Below are 23,318 nucleotides of genomic sequence, written 5' to 3'. Positions count from 1 at the left end.
CGTTGTATGAATGTCGCCATTAGCCAATCTTATGTCATTTCGGGACGGTTCCAAAACTAATCAAGAATCAAGATGTAATTTTTAAGCTTGTTACTAAGGCGTGTCGAAAATAATATTATATATTTACCAATTATTTTATTAAATTTCACGATAAATATTATATACATTTATTAACCTCATTTTTAAAAGAATATAATATTATTTACGCTTTAACACTATTTAACAAATTAAAACAAATTTAAATCAATGACAATTACTCGAAGTTTGTTTTGGTGTTCGGAACGTTAATTTACGAATGTTGATTTTTATGGAAAACTAACATTAGGATTATTTAAAATCAAAACATGCTGAAGATTTGTTAAAAATGGGTAAGCAGATATTTTAAGGCTGCTTTGTTAAATATATTGGTTTTTTATATCAGTTAATTTTGTTGCAGTTGATTCTAACAATGAGACGCTTGATTTGTCGAGGCGTGGGCTGAAGAAAATAGAGAAAGCGCCTCCGGAAGAATCCAAAGCTATTATAAATTTAATCCTTGACCAAAATGAACTTCAGCGCCTGGATAACATCGATTCCTACAATCGAATTGAAAACGTAATACGTTTTTTATAGTGATATTTGATAAATAACATCATCGACATTTTCACAAATCTCAGTGATGTGTAAATAAACGAGGCTATATTAATTATTCAATCATCTGACAAGAATAATTCAATTAAATTAATCATACAACACACATAATGCAAAACAAATCATTACCATTAAACAGATTAACAACTTATAATGATAAACAATAATATATTGAAATCGTTTTTTTTTTTTTTTATTTATAAAGTCGACTGTATTGACAATGTTGTGTATCTTATTTAAAAAAAAATGAAATAGACAACTGTTTACAAATGATATCAATTTAAATTGTACAATAATAAGATGCAACAACAAAATAAATGACTATTGTTTTAATTGGTTTCAGCTGTCAATATGCAACAATTTTCTCGTCCGTATGCATGGAGTGTCCAGACTGACCAACATTCGCACTCTTGCTCTAAACAACAATGGCATATTGCAAATAGAAGGGCTGAAAGACATGCTATATTTGAAAGTGTTGAAGTTAGCTGGTAAGCTGAATGTGATTTTTCCTAGTCAGACTGATATTGTAAATGTGAAAGTGACTGTCTATCTGTTTGTTATTTCAGAATAGTTTTTAGTTATAATAGTCATTTTAATATGCCTGAAGTAACGGTAAACCAATATTAATGTAACCTGCTAATACTGTTGATATACTCAACCAATTTCAATGAAATATATACTACTATACTGTAACTGTAGCTTAAAATATTCCCTGATATACTTTGTTGTAATTTTTGACCATTTCGCAGATAACCTCAGACAATCAAAGAAACAAAAAAAAGTTAATGTTTGTCTGTTAACTTGTACATGGCCATATTCAATTAAAAATTGCCATTACTTTACAATTTCAGACCTTTTAATTTTATTTTTTGTATTATTAAATATGTATATGAATTATTTTTTTGCCTAATTTGTGTCAATAAATGATCTTGTACTCAGTGGTGAAGGAAAACCTTGTAAGGATGCAGGTTGCATGTATCAGATGGAAGTCTACAATATGCATATCCCGCAATCCTTGTCAAAACCTCCTCTGATGGTAGATGGGAGGTGGTTTTGTTCTGAAGTATATGTTAAACTTATATTACATGTATTGTTATTTTAAGGTAACAATATTAAGTCAATAGAACATCTGAACCACAACATTCATTTAGAACACTTGGATCTATCCAACAATCAGATATCCTTCATAGCTGATATATCCTATCTGAAAGATTTGAAGGTAATTTAATTTCTTTTACATAGTTATACCTGTAAATGTTGTTTTGGTTGTAATTAGTTAAACAATTCTATGTCTTATTTCAAACATTAAATCACACAAAACTGAATTTTAAATTGATTAGATATGTATTGTTATATGTTTTCGAATATTTATTTGTGATTATATCGTATGTATGGAATTATTTGAACTTTTTTTGTATTGTACATATAATACACACATATGTTATACAGTTTTAGTCTGATGTTATGAAAACTCTTAATTTATTTTCATTACTGTGGTTTCATTGGTATTTCTATACAGCATCTCAACTTGGAACGTAACCGTATAATGGACATGCGGCAGTGTGAGCGCTACCTGCCCACTCAGCTATCGCACCTGGGACTTGCTCACAACAATATCCAAGACCTGAACGAGGTCTCGCACCTGGTACATCTGAGCCAGCTAGATAGTTTCACTATGCAAGGCAATCCCTGTGTCGCAATGGCTGGAAAGGATAAGCTGTATCCTTTGAATATATTTTTGAAATTGGTATACTGTTGGTAGCTTATATGTTAATGTAATGCCAACAGACACAGAGAACAACATAGAACTTAAATATTATGTTCTTTTTTTATGGCATATGGGCCACCTGATGGTAAGTATTGTACTACTGCCCATAGACAATGGTGCTGTAAAAATATTAACCATTCCTTACATCGCTAATGCGCCACCAACCTTGGGTAATAAGATTTATCCCTTGTGCCTGTAGTTCACTCACCCTTCAAACCGGAATACAACAATACTGAGTACTGTTGTTGCGGTAGAATATCTGATGAGTAGGTACCTACCCAGATGGGCTTGCACAAAGCCCTACCAGCAAGTAATTTTGCTGTAACTATATGTATATCATACTTTATGAAGCTATTTTCTTAACATAAAACAACAGAGGCTTCGATTACCGTCCCTTTGTTCTGAATTGGATAATGAGCGTCAAATCGATTGACGGCTTCATAGTAAGCGCTATAGAGAGGTAAGTCGTGGATTATCTGTTAAACATATAATTTGCAAAAAATATGGTTACTATTATATCTATTTGAGTTGTAACAGTTTCTTCATTTCAGAGAGTAAAAGTGTATAATGCCAATTGCATTTACAAAAACGATACCTTATAATTAATAGGTACTAACTGTGCCCGCGACTTCGTGTGCGTTTGAATATATTAAAAAAGTTACCTAAGTTACTCTTATTACATCAGCTATCTGCCAGTGAAAGTCCCGTTAAAATCGGTCCAGCCGTTCCAGTGATTAGCCGGCTCAAACAGACAGACAAAAATTGAAAAAAATGTTATTTTGGTATATGTACCGTGCATGCATACATATGCATTTAGTAAGAAGCGGTCATTTTAATATTACAAACATACACTCCAATTTTATTAGATATAGTTAGGGTACGATTTCTAAATCGGTATGCTCTGACACTGAATCTGCCGTCAGCCTGAAGGCGGAGTGGCTGTACAGCCAGGGCAAGGGCCGGCACTTCCACCCGGGGCAGCAGCGCGAGCTGTGCGAGTACCTCGCCGCCAGCTGCCCGCTCACGGCCGACGCGCTGGAGACGGAGGACCAGCGCAAGCTGCGCCTCATCCTCAGCAAGGTGAGCCGGCCGGGGTTGTAGCATGTGTCAATCAACGAGTCTTTGTGAGTGAAATAATCAACCTTCTGATGCGATGGAGTGATTCTTATCACGGATATTTTAATGACCTGAACACGAGGGGGTCTGAAAAAGGTGGGCGTATGCTTTTGTAGTACTAATATGGAACTCAGTAAAAGTATATCCGTTTTGTTACCCTAGAAAGTAATTAATTTATGATTAATTATCCATCCATTCGTTATTCAGCAATATACTAATTTAATAAAGTAAAATCAAACTTTTTCAAACAAAATTTGCTCAGATCATAATAACTGATACGGGTGCCGAATTTTTCTCGGCCAATCCGAAAATTAGTTGCAGACATTCGTCAGATATTGTCGACAAAGTCCAAAAATTCATGTAAAAAGGTAGTAAGAACACCTGGTTGAATTATTGTAAGTACGTACCTTGGTGCCTTGGTGACTTGGTTGCCGAGAATGTCCACTCATTAATGTATTAAATACGTAGTGAATATATGCGTCCAAGCACGGTGAACTTATGGACTTTCTCTTATGATTATTGTGAAGCATTTTTGGTGAGATTTGATCGTCTTATTCCTCTCATTCCAGCAAGCAGATGACTTTTACAACAGTATCAGCTATTACTAGACTATATGCTTTATAAAACGTTTATCTATTATTACTAAAAGTTGCTCAAATATGACTACCACCAGGCTCAACATCACCAACAACAGCTCAAAGATCAGAACCACAGCCCGGTGAAGTCTAGAATACAATCGCCGAGGATGCAGTGTAAGTTGTCAACACGAGGATATTAGAATTAAGAAAGTTCTATCAGAAACTGCTAATTATGATAAACATCTCTGCTTCGATATTCAAAACAATTTACACATTGTCCAGCTCGGATATCGCAGCGCCACGTGGGGCGCTCGCCGGACCGCCTGAGCTCCAGCTTCCACGCCGCGCTCGCGCACAAGGGCTCGCCCTCACACGCCATGTCCGCCTCGTGCTCCGGCGAGCTGCCGGCGCACCCGCCCGCCACCTTCGACAGCCCGCAGCACTCGGAGCGCACCCCTGTCTCGCAGCACTCGGAGCGCATCCCTGTCTCGCAGCACTCGGAGCGCATCCCTGTCTCGCAGCACTCGGAGCGTATCCCAGGCCCGCACTCGGAGCGCATCCCCGTCCCGCAGCACTCCGAGCGCCGCGCTGCAGGTATAGTGTCCCGCTACTTTCTACAGCCCGCAGCTCCTGGAGCGCACACTTGTATACGTTGACAAATATAACATTCGGTCCCGTCCCAGACCTTTTCACTTGACTACTACTGAAAATGACGCCGTGGCCGAATTAGGTCAAAATGACGTCATCATCAAGCCTAAACACGAGAAATGAAATTTTGTTATACCTAGTTCCTTTTGTTTCTATAGTAACATGGGATACACAATTTTATCCTTTTAAGTATTTTTATTTTATCACAGAGCAAAACCTCAAATTTAATATTCCTTTCGCAGAATGTCAAACGATACCACAGACTAAGCCTGTAAATCAATCTCTGGAAGCCGCTTCGAAAATGGTCCCAGTACCGGAATCCTTGATGAGCCCCGACTACCAGGATCCCATCTACGACATCCAAAAAACCATACCAAAATGTACCAATTCTGCTAACAGCGTGTCAAACACCTCCTCGCAATCCAGCAACAGCAGTATCAATGAGGAAAGGAGACCATCGATCAATAAAAACTTTAAAGGTTCGCCAAAACTTACGAAAAGTGCGACCTCCTCCCCTAAGTTAAGGTCGAAAATCGAACGAAAAGGTAGTCTCTCGAAGGTAGAGGTGAAAAACGAAAAGAGAATGAATGGAATGAGTGATAGGGAAGACAATATCGACCCTGATAAGCTGGAAGTTATAAAACTCGCGTCGAATCAGAGGCGGCAGAAGAAGATGAGTGTGGAGACGATGGCGGCCGTCACTATACAGAAGATGTGGCGGGGTTATAGGAGCAGGAACCTGAATAAAGATACCTTGAGGATACTGCATGCGATTCAAGCTGCGCGAGCGAGACAGCACATACAGTAAGACAATTGTATAATTGTGTTACTCATTGACAAAATAATAAAGTAATATATTTAATATTACATTGTTTAAGTAATATTAAAAAATGTTCTAATTAATTATTATAATTAATTATTATAATCTAAGTAATTAATTATAACTTGCTTATGAAATTATTTTGAGAGCATCAAGTGACAAAGTTAGCTTAAAATAAAGTCATCAAGTTTTGATCTATGTTCTACGTGCTGTCCTAATCTGTTTTCAATAGCGTGGTTGCTGGGGACATTGTTACAAAAAGCAAGATTTAATTTGAAATTATATTTTTATTTAATTTATCTAAGTAGCCATAAAATGACTTGCACACATATAATATAAATGCATACATACAATTATAAATGTATGTTATGTCTCCTGTCTGAAAGTCAACAAGTTTTGACTCCACGCTTTTTTATCATCAATATAATCTTGTATCGAATAATATGCCTTCTTTACCGATGTATTTTTTACAATTGACTTGAATCTATGAAACAGCAAAGTTAAAAATGTCTGCGGAATTTTATTATAGAAGCGGATACCTTGCCCCAAGAATATCTATCTATATATTGTTCTATTTTAAAATTTGCGTTATATTATATTGATACACATAAAAATATATTAAACAGGTTGTTTATAGAAAAAGGGTTAAGAACATTTTACAAAGGATAGATAAACGTTTTACAATTGTTTTTCAAAGGCGTCTAACGTGCGATATGGAAGCGACGAAAGCAGCGTTAGAAAGCGAGAGGAAAATACAGCAATTGCAGATGCAGGCGATTAACGCGCTCTGGAAAAAAGTATCCACCTTGCAGAGTACTGGTAAATATGATTCAACCAATAGTTACTTCGAGCAGACATCGTGCACATCTCGTGCTCTGTGGTAAAGGAAAACAACGTAGGGAAACCTGCATGTGTCGAAAGAAATTTAACTGCCAGTGTATCCACCACATTGGAACATTAATTTAATTAAGATTTTTTTTTTACTTTTAATAAAAGAACATCACACTGTCTTTATTCTTGCCTCTGGTTCTTTTTTCAATGTTGGTCTCAATGGAATAAATATTATAGTTGAACAATTGTTTCAGATCCTAAGAACAGAGTGTCAGAGTCTGAAGATAACTCGGAGGCTCTCCGGCACCTCACGGAGACGTGCGTGTCGCTACAAGCCCAGGTGATCGATGAAATATACTATGTCAATCCTCGCCCGCGCAATCCCGCTGCAGTCCAACTTACCCGCGTGCTTTTGATATGACACCGGGCTCCCGCAGGTGTCGGAGCTGCAGGGCTGCGTGCGCGAGGTGCTGCGCGCCGTGAGCCGCACGCGCGCCCAGCCCGCCGCCACGCAGACCGACATCAGCGCCGTGCTCACGCCGCAGGTACCGCCGCACCGCACTCGCGCACTCGCGCACTCGCGCACTCGCGCACTCGAGCCCGCCACTAACGTCCGACCTGTTGTGTGTCAGGAGGAGCGCTGCGGCTGGCTGCGGCGCCCGCAGTCGCTGGCGCTGTCGGCGTCCGCCCCGCGAGCCGAGCGCACGTGAGTCGATTGTCCCGCACGCCTCGTCACCCTTACTCCGATCGTGTTCTACCCGATTGATTGACTTTATATTTTAATGACTAATTAAAAAAAATTGAAATCATGCATCTTTTCCCATTAAAATTTTGAATTTGTGATTTTTATACCCGACTGTATTATGAATTATGGAATAATATTATTTTGTGCTAATTAACAAGATCTATAAATAGTTCAATTTTAAATTAATATTTATAAAAAAAAAATCAAAATTATTTATTTACATTTATACTCAAATTACTAATCGCTCATAATAAATACAGTAATATAAATATATATATATAGCCATACCAATTTGTTGATTTATTAATAACATTTTTTATTACTTCTAGCGATAAACCCACTGAAGTTGACAACCTAGACATAGAACGCACGGAGTCCGTCATAGAAGAGCCGAGCATAGAGAACCACAACGAACGGGAAATAATTACCGACTGATGCTAATACACGCTTTATTGCTTAAGCACCACGGTCCAGTGTCGCATGCGTAGCTTTAACAATACGACTTTAATGTCACAATGCCCACTCTAGCGCTAAAGCCGAGTTACTTAAAACTATTTTTATCCCTTTCTTTTATACTAGAAAAACAAAAGAAGAAAGGGATAGCGATAGATTTTTAGAAAACATTTTATAAAGAAAAAACGCAGTTATACAACGAGCTTATTTATATTTCACGCACTGCTGTTGAAAAACAAGATATTTCGGAAGTAAATATTTAGTTTAATAATAGCTAAATTATTTGAAATTATTATTTATCTGTGATTTTAACACAAAAAGACGGAAAAAGACAAAAATTTTAAATTATTTTTATATTTTTTTGAGATTGATATTCGCGAGCATGCGAATATTTCTTTCTTACTTATCGAAGTGTTAATATTTATCTTTAAAAGTTGCCAGTGTCGGAATTAGTGTTAAGAAAAGTAAGTGTTTCGTATCTAATTTATTTCTATCTCACAAAACAGTTTTTTACAGTTTCCAATTTTAGTTAAACTTCATGACATTAGGTTTAGTTATTTATTTTTTATATACAATAAGTAATAACCAAAAAGAAACAAACATCTCATTACGTTATCACCTTATATTTTTATCGATAACTCATAAAAAAAGAACGACACACACACTCGAATGTTAGAATAATTTGTTTTAGTTTTTCACAATAACACAAGAGTTCATTTTGTAACTTAATTATAGCATTTAATAAATTAAAACAATTAATTAAGTTTGAACCTTATAGACATAGAGATTAAGTTGAAATGTGATTACTCTTTAACTAAATATGTATTGTAATATTTGTACACACATTCTTAAAATCATAGAACAAATACGAATCTGATATAAGTCTACAATTCACATGGAACATTTTTTTAACAAAAAATTAAAAATAATAATTTTAATTTATTATAGCCAGTATATATTAACATTCGGAAATGGCTGTAGTCTAACGGAACAGTTTTTTTTAATAGGCAATTACTCAGAAACTATCTTTATACGTTTAAATCAAAAATCGCTATTGCAAGATAATAAAAAGGATAACTTTTTGAAGTCATTGCGCATATTGATTTTAGCCTAATTTCTAAGCTTTTCGCATATTGAAATGTTTATTATCTGTGGGTCGAGCTGAGCTAGCGAGCGACGCTTTGGTCTCAATGCCCTTTACAAAAGTACAGATCCGACTTTGCTTATGATTAAAACCTTTACTTTTTTAAAAAGCATACATGCATTAGGGATAAGGCTGTAAATCGTATCATTTGAGAAAAGCAGCTTTTATTGAGCAGCTGGTCGTTGCTGGATCTAATATTCATAATATAATACTGACACTGCCACTAAACATCTTTTATATAAAAACTTGGGATTATCCCATATGAATAATAATATTCGCGATCAGCAAAGCAATATTCATTTAACTAAATATTCTACCTAGAACTCCATTGTTACTTACATTTTTTTTCTCAACTGTACTGTTCTGTACTGTCTATTCAGTTTGTTGAAAATTCAATGAAAATTATTTGAAAGTAAATCAAAATTAACTAATTAGTCCCTATTTATCCCTGGGTCTATAAAATTTACGAATACTCAATATAACAAAATCTCATGTTATGATATCCAGCTCGAAGGATCAATGTTAACGTGGACTTATTGAGCTTTCCGTGTAAATATACAAAGACTAATTTTAACAACTTATTTGTAAAATAAGATTTTAGAAATCGACGAACTTATTACTTTAGATATATTTTAGTGTTGTTGAACCAAATTATGTTGAAACCAAGTTATGTTGTTTCGTTTTGTCGAACATTTTTAGAGTAGCTTTAATAGGTTTTATTAGATTATTTTTTAGTATTAGATAATGTTTATGAATATTTGTAAAAGTTATGAATGGTTATGGGAGTCTTCATCTGGAAATAAATAGTATTGTAATATCAATACTTCAACATAATGCTTGAATATAATTTAATATGGCAACATTTTTTACTAAAATAATTTCAATTTGCTTAAATGATGTGTTAATTTTTTTAGTTTTTCTTTTTTTTTTAAATGTCATTAGCTCGGCAGGAACAGTCTAAGGTACCACTTTCGTGTGATATAGAGAGGAATTAAATTATTCTGCTCCAGAAGGCTCCCTTATTATTGTGTAAACATTTGCTTTTTTTATTTATTTCTTAGTATAAGTTAATTTGGTGAAGTACATGCCTTGTATCGAAGCTTTATATTTTTTTGTCACTTTTTGATTAGTTTTAAGGTGTTAAGGCACCGTATCTTACTACGCTTGAAAATTTTGTATTATTTTCTATATTCCGTTTGGATCCACAATTCAATAAGCAAATTCTAAACGGATTAATTAAAAAACTACGATATTTTTAAAACAAACATTTAAATTGCAATATTAAATTAGTAATTTACAAATACATATCTGACAATAATTATAAAAAAAAAAATTGAATTGATCCAAACGGTATTAAGTTTAACTGCTATGTACATTCTCCTAGTCATTTTTAACGCATAATTTTCATGTATTTAGTATAATGCAATAGATGTGTATTAACTACTCGTGACTACTCCGACTGCGAAATGATTTAGATTTGTCGAAAATGTAACATAATAATTATTTTTCTATAAACACCGGTACAAATGTAAAAATCCGTCGAATGACTGAGTCGAGTTGTGAAGCAATAAAAATTAGCGTCGCGGTCGGTTGTTAATTATACACTTTTATGACTTTGCTTATAAATATTGTTTACGAAGTGATTTGTTAAACGATGCTGTCTTCTTCCTTCGAATGTCGATTTAATAATGACAGAAAGAGAAAAATATGTGTTTAACTAATTTTCTGCCAAACAGCGTTTATAAGGAAGGCCTTTAATATTTACAAAAACTTATTTAACACAACATGCTAAATACAGGCATATATATGTATTTTCTTGTAATGTAATATATAAATTCCTTTTAAGTTGATCTTCATTTTCAAACCACGTACAATAATTACAGGAATTCCAACTGTGAACGGATTGATTCATCGACTTAGTTTAACTTTTAAATAAAGTTATTTATAAGTTGGGTGACTATTGTTGCTTTAAAGTATTTTTTATCTGTATAAATACACAATGCAATCCAAGAAGTAATTATACATTAATACATACGATATCCGAACAGTATATGCGAATACTATGTACTTTTAAATATTATTGAACTTTATCTATTATTGTGTGGGTCAAATAAAGCTCAATTGAAACCAGTTCCAATCGGTTAAGGTTCTTATTGCAGATCTTAAGTATCCAACCGATTGCGCTGAAATTTTGCACACTTGGTGTTGGTGACAATATTATCTAGTATATAACGATTTATTCATTTCAGTAACTGGATCACATAAATGCTTGTCTTTTATTACCAAAGATCAGAACGAATTGCTTTCAAATGCTTGCTTAGCTTATGAAGTACAATTGTAAGGTGCACAAAAGTATGTAATTTATTTTATTTTATTTAAATGAACAGTGGTGTCTGTAATCATTGTTGATTGTACGTGATGTGTTGTATTGTTATCCTTCATGCCCTGTGATGTGTACAATCTTGTTATGACTTAATAATTACTTACATCATATAACTTGAATTATTATATTGATTATTAAAATTTAAAAAAATTCAAACATTGTTCAATTCTTGATAATCAAATATAATGAACTGCCAATGGACAATATGTATTATTCGTTTCAACAGTAATTATAAAGTCAGTGTTCCAAACTTGCCGTCCTGTCCACTTCAATTAATGCGTTCCCACCTTTTTGTTGTCATTACTTTAGAGCCTGTATTTATTGTGTTTTATAAAACCATTTTAAAAATAATAATGTGTTTTATTTTTAACTATGACATATAATTAATACTTAATATTCTGTCTGCATTTTTATGTCAAATTATTGTTTGATTTCATGGAACTAGTAGTGGTATCACAAACCACAAAACCAAATAATTATGCAATGGCATGTGTTTTAAAAAATATATATATCTTTGACATATCTCACTACTATTATTAAGAGTTAAATAATTCTAACTTTAATATTTACTCAAAGATGTAAATTATTAAAATGGGTTTTTGGTGGTGACGAGGGGGCTTAGAGTGAAGTATAATTTTCTTATCGTGTATTCGATTAGATGAGCAATAAAATTCTTGATTTAATACTGTTATTTGCCACAATTCACGGACCTTTTATTTTTGACAAGATTTTATTTTGAGTCTGATAAATGCCCTAGATTGATGAGAAGATTTGTTTGCCGCCTTGTACCTAAGACCTTTCTTATTATTTTGTAGCTTTTAGTACATTTCTATATCATTATTATATTTTTTTTTAAATCATTTAACTTAAAAATGTTTAGTAATTATTCTATTATATTTACATCAAGCTGAAACTTGGGTAGCTTCATTTTTAAGAGATGCACAACTTTACACATTACTAAAATTTTCAATTGTGGTTGATAAAGAACACTGTTATTATCTTAAACTAATTTCGAACCGGTTTGATTTGCAATTTAATCTTGAGATAGTTCAATGTATAACAAGAAAATATAGCGAGACTTTAGTGAAATTAGTGTGCAAGTCTAGACATTATCACACTTTCAAATTCATGAAATATACACAAAAAAAATCAGTGCGCCGTACACAAAACTGTTTGAAACCAATTTTTGGAATGAATATCAAGTCAAAATGGTCTTGAAGTTATTTACGTGAGCTGTTACAATACATACGAATGCTGTTATTGTGTCTTTTCATGAGTGATCGTCCTTCACCTATATAAACTCGAACATATATTCATAAATGTACTAAAAAGTAAAGTATATATTATTTATAAACAAGGCTATACAGGGTGTATTAAAAATAATAAAAAGTCAATATCTCTTTAAAAATCCCGTATAATAGATATATGATACAAAAGTAACTTAATCAGTGGAATCAATATCATGCTGAAAACAGTCTTTGCTAACTAAATTACCGTCCGTTATCTCAACCGAACCTACATTATGAATATCAAAATGTATTATGCTTATGTATTAAACTTTTATCACGTTCACCAACAGACGAACCACATTAAAGCTATATCCTTACAATATAAAAGCGATAATAAAAAATAGTACAATGAATAATATAAGGCTTATGTAACATTTCATGGCACTTTTTCATTTGGTACCTTACGATGTACGTTTGATCAAATCGTCACTGTACTATCATTTATTATTATTATTATTATTGAATAGTAAAATTCAATTTAAACATTTCACAATTCACTAGTCACATATTTAGCTATTCTTTTTCAATCTACAAAAATGAACATTGCCCATTTAAGGATCGGACACATCTGAGGGATCAAGCGAAGCGACCTTGACGCAGTCTCTGTAAAGCTACGGACACACATTGCGAATAATAATTATGTAATTGTTCCGCTATGGTACAAATGCGGTCATATCTTTAGATAACATCGCTAATTCCTTCAATTGTCTTCGAATCTTTCAGGCTTCAGGTGGCAACAAACAAGTTACAATCAATTTCTCAAATCCATTTTCTTTTCACCTTACTCTTAACATTTTTAAAATAAGTTCAAATAAATTATTACTTCAATGTATTTCTAATTATGAATCATCAGTAGATGTTAATTTTATTTAATTTACTGGAATTATTCAGTGTTCAATAATTTAATGCTTATTGTTACAAATACCTTTCATCCATTACAAAATCATCCTGAAAATCTTTTGTCTCATTATTTTTTCTTTTTACCGATATAATCTGTATCAAGTATACAATTCACAGTATACATATTAATAACCAGAAGCATTTGAAGCTCCTAAAAATTCGCAAAGTAATTGTATAATAGAATTTGGTTTATTTAGCGACTGTCGGCACTTTACAGGAATCTTACAACTAAGAAAAATACACTACAACAAACTTAAATTTAGTAATTCATATGAACATCTATTAATGCTTATAAAACTCTAAACAGTCAATGTCTTAACAAACTATGAAGTGAAACTAACGGCTTTACCTTTAAATTGTTTAGGAGTTGTACATTTTATTTACGAGTTCACTGTTACCTCACAATACTAGAAGACAATATTATTAATCTTTTATCTATGGTACATAGTTAATATATTACATAATAATAAAATAACTTCTTAATGCACTATATGAAACCAATAGCGAATCTTGCCATCGCGATGTACAAATATCAAAGTTTTGACAAAGCGCCATCTAGTACTCAGAGGCGACAATCAACTCGTAAAATACATTTATCGACAGAGGTGCTTAGTAAAATAATGCCGTCTTACTCTCTCAAAATAATGATGAGTGTTTAACTAAACACTCGCGAAATAACAACGTTTACAAATTCGAAAATTATTTGTTATTCAAATGTCTTTTACGAAAAATCATAAATATATACTTTTACATATAATTATAAAACTTACACAGATTCAAATTATACGTTTTATAATTACTTATGTAATAAAATCCAATCTCATTTTATATTAATCGTTTTATAGCAAATAATTGTCAAATTGTTTATCCTGTTCATAGTTATAATCTTAAATTAAACAAAAATTGTTTACATTTAGTATTCCTTCTTTATAATTGTTACTAATAGACAAAAATCCACTTACAAAAACATACATTAATCCCGATTCAGTTGTACGCAAATTCTAATCACAATTGACAGGACTCGCTATCCTTTAAACCATAAATCCTAATTCCACGCGTGAGAAAGAGTTAGCAATACTTATTGTTCTGCCATATTAAGGGATTGCGTAAAAAAGCAATCAACACCAATAACTAACTACAAATATAAGGAGACTGTTTCAAGACTTTGGAAGTCATTTCTTGTGTAATATTTTATGTATTCCTAAAGTAGCAGTTAAATTGTGTCAACGCCAAAGATTTAAATTTTACTTATGTAAATAATTTAAATCCAATTAAATTTAGAATTCGATACTAAACATATTTTAAATAAATTATTTTAATTGATAGACTACCTTTTAAAACAGCCCCCATAATCATTTTAACCGCTAAAACCTCGAAAGTTTAGTTAATAATATAAAAACGGATAAAAAACAATTCACAATATAAAAATAGAAATTATTATTATTATTAATTAAGTAATACAAATTAATGACAGAGATCAATTACTCATACGTTCATGAAATATTGCAAAAATAAACCTAATTTATGAACAACTATATAAAAAATTATAAACTATAATTTTTTACTTAATTAAACATTAGATTCGTTCGAAATTTAAAATTTTCATTCTATAAATTAATAAAAATACGTACCAAACTATCTTTTAAAGTAAACCAAACCTCAATAGAGATATACAGTATTTTGTCATTAATTCAAATATTGTGATCGCTAAATAGAACGCTGACGTCACTTCTGACGTGTCCGTCACACACTCACAAACAGAACTGCAGCCACGTGATATAAATTACAGCCGAATCGTTAAGGATAACCTCCTTTCTTTTGAAGTCTGCTAATAACTAAGCACCATTATATTTTGTTACATAAAACCTAATTTTATCCTAACAAGCCAATTACACGAAATTCAACCTTATTGTCGTATACGTAAGATCAAAAATTAATCTAAACGAATCTAAATATATCAATAAAATTGACGTTTAAATATTTGCCTAAAACAATTTCGCGCTAAATAAAGAAGAATAAAAATATGAAAAATAAAACTCAACAATTGCCATAATATAGCAACGTAAAAAACTATATACTTTTACAATATGGCAGTGCGTAATTATAATTTTTAATAATAATAAAAAGTTTTAGAAACCGTTTCGTTTTCCTTTTGTATTATTTTAATCTGTACAAATATGAGTTAAATTTCATTGTACTGACACACTATTCAATTTCGGAATACGTTTTAAAACTAGTGTGTCAAGAAGGGCTATGTATCTTTGTTAGGTATACGATCACTCGACACGAATCAACATTGAAAATGTATCAAAAAACTTTGTATATCATAACTTTCAGGCGTATCTCAGTGGTGTCCGATTGCTGCGCTTTTCTCTTTTTGGTCACGAAAAAATTTTGACAGACGTTGTTTTTGGATGTCGTTGTACGACTTGTTCGTAATTCTGACTTCGTCTAGAAGCTTCTGGACCGCTCTGTTCTTGGGTGAAATTTTGTCTGCATGCTTGAGGTCAGCGAGCGCGGCCTCATAGTTCTTAAGGGCGTAGTTCGCTTGACCTCGGCGGTACAATGCTTTCTCGTTACCAGGGTCAATATGCAGCACCTTAGTGTAGAAGATATAAATATAAATTAATTTACACTTATTTTTATTGGATACTAGCTTCCTCCGTGGTGGAGTAGTGTGTACACCGGTTTTCATGGGTACCCTGGTCCCGGGTTTGATTCCAAGCCGAGTCGATGTAGAAAAAAAATATTAGTTTTCTATGTTGTTTTGGATCTGGGTATCTGTGGTGCCGTCGTTACTTCTGATTTTCTATAACGCAAGTGCTATAGCTACTTACATTGGGATCAGAGTAATGTATGTGATGTTGTCCAATATTTACTTATTAAATATTATAATAAGCAAGGGTAACACTTATAATATATTGAATTGAAAATGAATATGGAGAGATAAGATAATTATATGGTTTTATAATTAAAGAAAACAATATTATATAATAGTATATAACTCATACCTCAGAACAACTATTGATACAGGCTCGATAGTCCTCCAGTTTTGAGTAGCAAGCGGCGAGGTTTAGATTGCACTGTATGGTGTACGTTTTTACTTCTTCATAATCTAAAAAAACAAATATTTACTGATAAAAACAAACTGTTTTTAAAAGATTTAAAATGTCAAGTAAGTTTGAAAGTCAGTACAGTAAACACAAAAATATAGTTTTTATTACACATATAGCCAAGACGATAGCACACAAAAGCACGAGTAGCAATACGTAAATAAGCAACTTTGACCTCGAAAGTTACTGATGACAATCTAAACAATCTTTGTCATTTATTATTAATTCGTGAATAAATGCTAATTTTAAATGTTTACAAGAGCTTTGCAAGTAAAATAAAAGCAATTTGGTGATATGCAGTTAAGCGAAATGGTATGCACTATAATTAAATATATTTTAAGAATGAAGAACGCAAGGGTGCGTCGGTGCGTGTGTGTGCGTGCGTGTGTGCGTGTGTGCGTGCGTGCGCGCCACTCACGCTCGGCGTGTCGCTCGGCGGCGCGCGCGACGTAGCGCAGACACTTGTGGTACTTGCGCGCGGCCCCGCGCACGCGTCGCGCCGCAAACAGCGCGTTGCCGCTCTCCTTCACCGCGCGGATGCTCAGCATCAGCTCCTCCTTCTGCGACCACGCGTTACTTGCTCATATACCAGTAGTAGTTAGTGTTGGTTGATGCTCAATTTTTAATTTGATAAATATTTTATGGGTACAAGAAGTGGAGACAAACTTGTTCCAAGTTTTTGAACCCAAAATCAATTCTTGAGGCAAGGTTCTCCATAACAATATTTCGCTGATCATTTCACATTTAGCTATCAAAAATAATTAAGCCTATGTTAATAAAATAAGATGAAATAAACCAAGACATTATTTTGCTACAGGATTATACATATGATAGAGGAGGATTATAAAATAGTTAATATTTGTGATCAAATATATTTTCTATTATATAAGTTCATGGTCATTCTATTATATTAATTAATTTACCGTTAGGTCAGTCTGAAGATCTTCCGGATACTCTGGTAGATGGTCCGCAGTGCCGTCCATGCTGCACACATCCCAATTTTCGGTATCCTGGATTTCCCCACAATCCTCTATTATACATTCCTAGAAAAACGAAAAGTTTGGCATTTAAATAAAAACTCTTCGCAGTAAATTTAGTAAAATATAACGAGTAACACCTCAGAACAGGAAACTTCTTTAAATGTTAAGTTTTTTGTCACGTCATAGTGAGAACTAAATTTTGCGTAAACCATTCCAGTACCACTTTATATCCTCACGTTTGATTCTGTCGCTAAACAGTAATTAGTATTGTTGTGTTCCAATAAGCGCAGGGGACGGGGCCTTTAGATCCCAAGTTTATATCGTATAAGTATCAAGTATCGTATAAGTTTATATCGACATTGGCGATGTCAGGAGGATTATAATTTCTTACAGTGCCGATGTCTATGAGTAGTGGTGACCGCTTACCATCAGATGGTATGTGCATGTACATTGCTCACATTGTTAAATAATAAAATTGGACGTCATACCGTGCACAGAATAGTATAAAGGATATTCCTACCACCCTCAGTCGACCGTCATCAGCCATTCGTTGTATCTCAGCAACTATTCCAAGTCCAGCTAGAACTCTTCCGAACACCACATTGGTTTCATCCAGTTGTGGACATGGGACGGTCGTCATGCAGAACTGTGATCCGTTAGTATTGGGGCCCGAATTGGCCATACTAAGCACGCCCGCTTCATGCTGTTCAAATTTTATTCAGTAATTTAATATTATAATTATACACAGGACTAATTAACATCAACTTAAATTATATAATAAATTTTATGTCTTTCAATAAACAACATTTCTTCTACACATACATATAACTGCTACTTTATTAAAAACTTATAATATTTGAAACGAAGATAGCTAAAAATGTAGAACTTAAAAGTCATAGTTACATACGAGTACTTACAGCGTGAGTTAAACAGTAGCTCTGGCAAAATCATTGAGTTATACATAATATTCTCATGGTATGTTTTGGTTCTCTAACATGACTAATATGGTATTTGTCTGATTTCACACAAAAATTATGACACAGATTTTACATTGTTGATATTTTCCTATGTAAATTTAAAGACAAAGTAGTGAAATTATTCTCAATGTAACATGTAAAACTATTAAATATTAGTTATATAAAAGAGCCGAGATGGCCCAGTGGTTAGAACGCGTGCATCTTAACCGATCATTTCGGGTTCAAACCCAGGCAAGCACCACTGAATTTTCATGTGCTTAATTTGTGTTTATAATTAATCTCGTGCTCGGCGGTGAAGGAAAACATCGTGAGGAAACCTGCATGTGTCTAATTTCAACGAAATTCTGCCACATGTGTATTCCACCAACCCGCATTGGAGCAGCGTGGAGGAATATGCTTCAAAACATTCTCCTCAAAGGGAGAGGAGGCCTTTAGCCCAGCAGTGGGAGATTTACAGGCTGCTAATGTATGTATATATTTGTAAAAATATTCTAGATTTCCGTGTATGAAATACCAACTAATATATGTAAATGTTTACCGGAAGCGTAAAATTTTCATCTTCAAATGTCAAACCATATATGCTCTCGCCGCTGGTTCCATCACCATTAATTATGTCCCCACCTTGAACCATGAACTGAGAAATCGCTGAAACAACAAATTAGAATCAATTTAAATAACTAACTACTTAGGACTGCTAATTGTAATGAAAGCTAAGAATAAAATTAAATATGACATTGTATCTTAATTATTCTAACATAAATATTGATTGTGTGTCAATTAAATATCTTACACAAATAAATTAAGTTTATATTCATTTAAATATTACTATTTTATTTAAGTAGCATCTTAATACCGCTTTCGAATCACTACTTAACTCAATAAATTAAATGTAATACTAGATCAACTAGATATTAGAGTTTATACTCATAAAAATTGTTTCATGTTTGTACAGACACCCTTATAACCTTTTAAAAATGATGTACCTATGTATTATTAATATTTTCTGAGTATTTTAATTTATTGATAATTCATACAGATTAAATAGGCATTATTAATAAACATACATAGAAAGGATTACAAATTAAATTGGGTAAATAATGTATTGATTAATATTAACATAATATGTATCCATAGTATGTGCATATAAAGATAACCATTTATATATATATATATACATGTAACATATTTATAAGATAAGTCTTACCTTTGTGAAATCGAACTCCTTTGAAATGCAAAGGTTTACCGAAGACACCAACACCTTTCTCACCCGTGCAGAGAGCCCGGAAGTTCTCTGCTGTCTTAGGCACAACATCACGCCTCAGTTCTATAACTATCCGACCAGCTGGAATAAATATTAAATTAAAGCTACAATAATAGTACAGAGTGGGATCATTAAAAAGTTCCAAATACAAAAATAAAAAGGGCACTGACATTACTTTTGTAGACAGGTATTGTGATTTCAAATTAATGATCAATGCCAAATCTGAAACTATAATTATTACAAAAAAACTCAAAGAAGTGTTTTATAGAATATTTTAAAATACATTTCTCATGTTTGAAATATAAATTTTCCTTGATTTAATAGAACTCATTGCTTTAAATAATACTAAGCCTTCATTTATTTCTTTTAACTTGATTACTTTACTTCTTTATATATCTGAATGATTACATAAATTTATTATTTTTAGAAAAAAATTATATTAATATAACAAAGTGCAATAAGAATAGGATTTATATTTACAAATTTTAACATTACTTAACTGACATTTTTTAAATAATTCTTCAGTAATATTGAACACAACCTTCAGGCAATATATTTAATAATTTTCGATCATTTATAATATTTCCTTCAAACTATTAAAATACTATCATAATAATTTATCAGCATACATTAAAGTTTTTATAGTAAGAACGATAATTAAATACATAGTAAACATGAACTATGGTTGAAAATGGATAAATGCATTCTGTTGCAACTCTAAAGAGGTATAAACTTACTCGTCCTTGGCCCACTAAACTGAATACGAAAAATTAGCATTAACATAAGAATAATCATAAATAAATCATGTCCCGCACAACGCCGCAAACACGAACAATAATTACTATAATTTGTGTATAAAATGAAAAAAGAAAAACTGTTAAAAATAAAATTCAACGTTTATCTAACCTTTCTCGCCATCGATTAAAATGTCCAAGAATACCAAAGGGTTCCTTTGTTTTAGCTGGTTTCTCGTTATCATTCTCTTCGATATATCACAGTACGCATGCCATTTATAAGGAACAATGTGAACACACTTTAAAGAGCACAATAATTGACCATATCATGGTTAGTTAATCTCATAAACCGTTGAGACTTCCTAACTAAACAAAAACAAAGTAAAAAGAATGAACCCGACGCCCGACCTACCCCAAACAGACATGGAATGATGGAACAAGGAGGTACGTAGAAGTCAAGAATCACAGGAATGTCAAATTATAGAAATACAGATTGAATAGCTATAATCTTTTAATGTGAACCAAACGTTTAAAAACCTTTTAAAAAACCTTTTAAAACTATAATCATTAATTAACTATATATTTGAAATATCCAGTCTTTCAAATAACAAACGATGTTACAGAAGCTGTTAATAATGTTGTTACTAATGTTAATTACAGTAAGAATATTATAAATTAATTTATACTATTAGGCGAAAAAGCGAAATTATGTCAATTAAGTGTATCATAATAATTCAATTTGGCCAAATGTGCAACTCATAACTCACTTTATACTATAATTAATAATATATATTATAATTTATATATTTTTATATTTTAATTTTTTTGTACATAGTCGTGAGCTGTCAAGACTCAAGTTGTCAAGCTGAGTTGCGTCATCGCTGTCATATAGATTTGCGATGATTTGTTGGAGTCGGATAGATATGTTTTTCAATTAGTGAAAAATCTAAATTTAGTAAGTACTAAACCTTTAAATCTAAGCTCCTATTCGTAAAGATATTTTTTCTCAATCATTCATTTTAATTTTAGAATTAATGGAAAGTTAATTAAAAACAGGTTTGTATTAAATTTAGCAATGGAATCGTTGATTAAAGATAAACGTATATTTCAGCTTCCAAGATGTCTTCGTCAGCAATTTATATATTGGACGTAAAAGGCAAAGTTCTCATTTCGAGGAACTACCGGGGCGATGTGGACATGGGTGTGATAGACAAGTTCATGCCTCTTCTGATGGAAAAGGAGGAAGAGAGTATGTTGACGCCATTGCTGCAGACTAGTGATTGTACTTTTGCATATATTAAGACGAATAACTTGTATATTGTATCAACTACAAAGAAGAATGCAAACATAGCACTGGTATTTGTATTCCTATATAAGATAGTTGAAGTAATGACTGAATATTTTAAAGAGCTTGAAGAAGAGAGTATCCGCGACAACTTTGTCGTTATTTACGAGTTGCTCGATGAGTTATTAGATTTTGGATATCCCCAAACTACTGACAGCAAAATCCTTCAGGAGTATATAACACAGGAGGGTCATAAATTAGAAATGCAGCCTCGCATCCCTATAGCAGTCACTAATGCTGTTTCCTGGAGGTCTGAAGGTATTAAGTACAGGAAGAACGAAGTATTCTTAGATGTTATTGAATCTGTTAATTTGCTCGCTAATTCAAATGGTAATGTTCTAAGGAGTGAGATAGTTGGTGCTATAAAAATGAGGGTTTACTTGTCTGGCATGCCAGAATTAAGACTTGGGCTGAATGACAAAGTACTCTTTGAAAGTACTGGCAGGGGAAAATCCAAGTCTGTTGAGTTGGAAGATGTCAAATTTCATCAGTGTGTCAGATTGTCTCGTTTTGAAAATGACAGAACTATTTCATTCATTCCACCAGATGGTGAATTTGAATTGATGTCATATAGATTAAATACACATGTCAAGCCTTTAATTTGGATTGAGTCTGTTATTGAACGCCATGCTCACTCTAGAGTTGAGTATATGATAAAGGCTAAGTCTCAGTTCAAGAGACGCTCTACAGCCAACAATGTTGAAATAATAATCCCGGTGCCGGCTGATGCTGATTCTCCAAAATTCAAGACTACAATTGGAAGTGTAAAGTATACTCCAGAACAAAATGCTATAACATGGTCTATTAAATCATTTCCTGGTGGTAAGGAGTACTTAATGAGAGCTCACTTTGGCTTGCCATCAGTTGAATGTGAAGATACAGATGGTAAACCACCCATCCAAGTTAAATTTGAAATTCCATACTTCACAACCTCTGGTATCCAAGTCCGTTATCTAAAAATCATTGAAAAGAGTGGTTATCAAGCACTCCCATGGGTTCGATACATCACTCAGAATGGAGATTATCAGTTAAGAACTAACTAAGAAAACTAAGTCCGTTTTTGTTACATTCCTTCTATATATAAGATGCACCTAGTATGTAATCATAATCAATATTGTATTTGCAATTTTAACTTAATTGTATTTTAGAAGTATTATTGTGTAAGAATTATTTGACCCTGTAATAAAATGTTAACAAAGTTAGTTTATTTATTTATAATACATATAAACTTTATCTATATTTGATAATCAGATATAATCAGGTTGATACAAAAATAATGATTCATTTTAAATTTAACAAAATACTTTTATTAGAAGACACAAAAATGTATTTTTCATTCCATAAAATACAATTATAGTACAAAAAAATTGATACTTTGCTTCTGGTATGCCTGTTACAAGTTTGGGTGGGTACCATACAATCATAATATGAGTTAATGTAACTACAGGCAGTATGCACAAGCGACAACATACTTTTTCCCAAGATTAGTGGTGTATGATCTAAGACAGTGATTCCCAAAGTGGTCCAGGTGGACCCCCAGGGGTCCACGGGAGACTTGCTGGGGGTCTACGTAGGCGTGAATAAAAAATGGCGGTCCATAAGA

At 32.8% G+C, this 23,318-nt stretch overlaps 3 protein-coding genes across 4 annotated transcripts; 2 read left to right on the top strand and 1 right to left on the bottom strand.

Annotated features, from left to right (window-relative positions):
• The first annotated feature begins 22 nt into the window (after window positions 1-22).
• LOC113402299 (centrosomal protein of 97 kDa) lies at window positions 23-11,470 on the top strand. 2 transcript variants are annotated; one of them, XM_064218516.1, is made up of 15 exons: window positions 23-368; window positions 437-594; window positions 974-1,118; window positions 1,734-1,849; window positions 2,150-2,349; window positions 2,775-2,858; window positions 3,322-3,478; window positions 4,188-4,266; window positions 4,375-4,686; window positions 4,983-5,544; window positions 6,258-6,379; window positions 6,646-6,731; window positions 6,829-6,936; window positions 7,024-7,097; window positions 7,466-11,470. In XM_064218516.1, the coding sequence occupies exons 1-15, from the start codon at window positions 365-367 to the stop codon at window positions 7,569-7,571; spliced, it is 2,313 nt and encodes a 770-aa protein (XP_064074586.1). In that variant the 5' UTR covers window positions 23-364; the 3' UTR covers window positions 7,572-11,470. The 2 variants fall into 2 exon arrangements, with proteins under 2 accessions (XP_064074586.1, XP_064074585.1); XM_064218515.1 differs by having other exon boundaries at window positions 974-1,123; window positions 1,739-1,849.
• A 2,547-nt stretch (window positions 11,471-14,017) lies between these two features.
• LOC113402302 (peptidyl-prolyl cis-trans isomerase D) lies at window positions 14,018-20,851 on the bottom strand. The gene is made up of 8 exons (XM_026642509.2): window positions 20,543-20,851; window positions 19,580-19,717; window positions 18,914-19,020; window positions 17,919-18,101; window positions 17,342-17,461; window positions 16,837-16,978; window positions 16,317-16,420; window positions 14,018-15,904 (listed from the first exon to the last, which is right to left on the bottom strand). Exons 1-8 carry the CDS (start codon window positions 20,613-20,615, stop codon window positions 15,650-15,652), a joined length of 1,122 nt encoding a protein of 373 aa, XP_026498294.1. The 5' UTR covers window positions 20,616-20,851; the 3' UTR covers window positions 14,018-15,649.
• A 359-nt stretch (window positions 20,852-21,210) lies between these two features.
• On the top strand, window positions 21,211-22,917 carry LOC113402256 (AP-1 complex subunit mu-1). The gene is made up of 2 exons (XM_026642451.2): window positions 21,211-21,325; window positions 21,482-22,917. The coding sequence occupies exon 2, from the start codon at window positions 21,490-21,492 to the stop codon at window positions 22,756-22,758; it is 1,269 nt and encodes a 422-aa protein (XP_026498236.1). The 5' UTR covers window positions 21,211-21,325; window positions 21,482-21,489; the 3' UTR covers window positions 22,759-22,917.
• Window positions 22,918-23,318: the final 401 nt, after the last annotated feature.

Source organism: Vanessa tameamea, chromosome 22 (genome assembly GCF_037043105.1).
Source record: "Vanessa tameamea isolate UH-Manoa-2023 chromosome 22, ilVanTame1 primary haplotype, whole genome shotgun sequence".
NCBI lineage: Eukaryota > Metazoa > Arthropoda > Insecta > Lepidoptera > Nymphalidae > Vanessa > Vanessa tameamea.
This window is presented reverse-complemented; position numbering and strand designations above follow the sequence as displayed.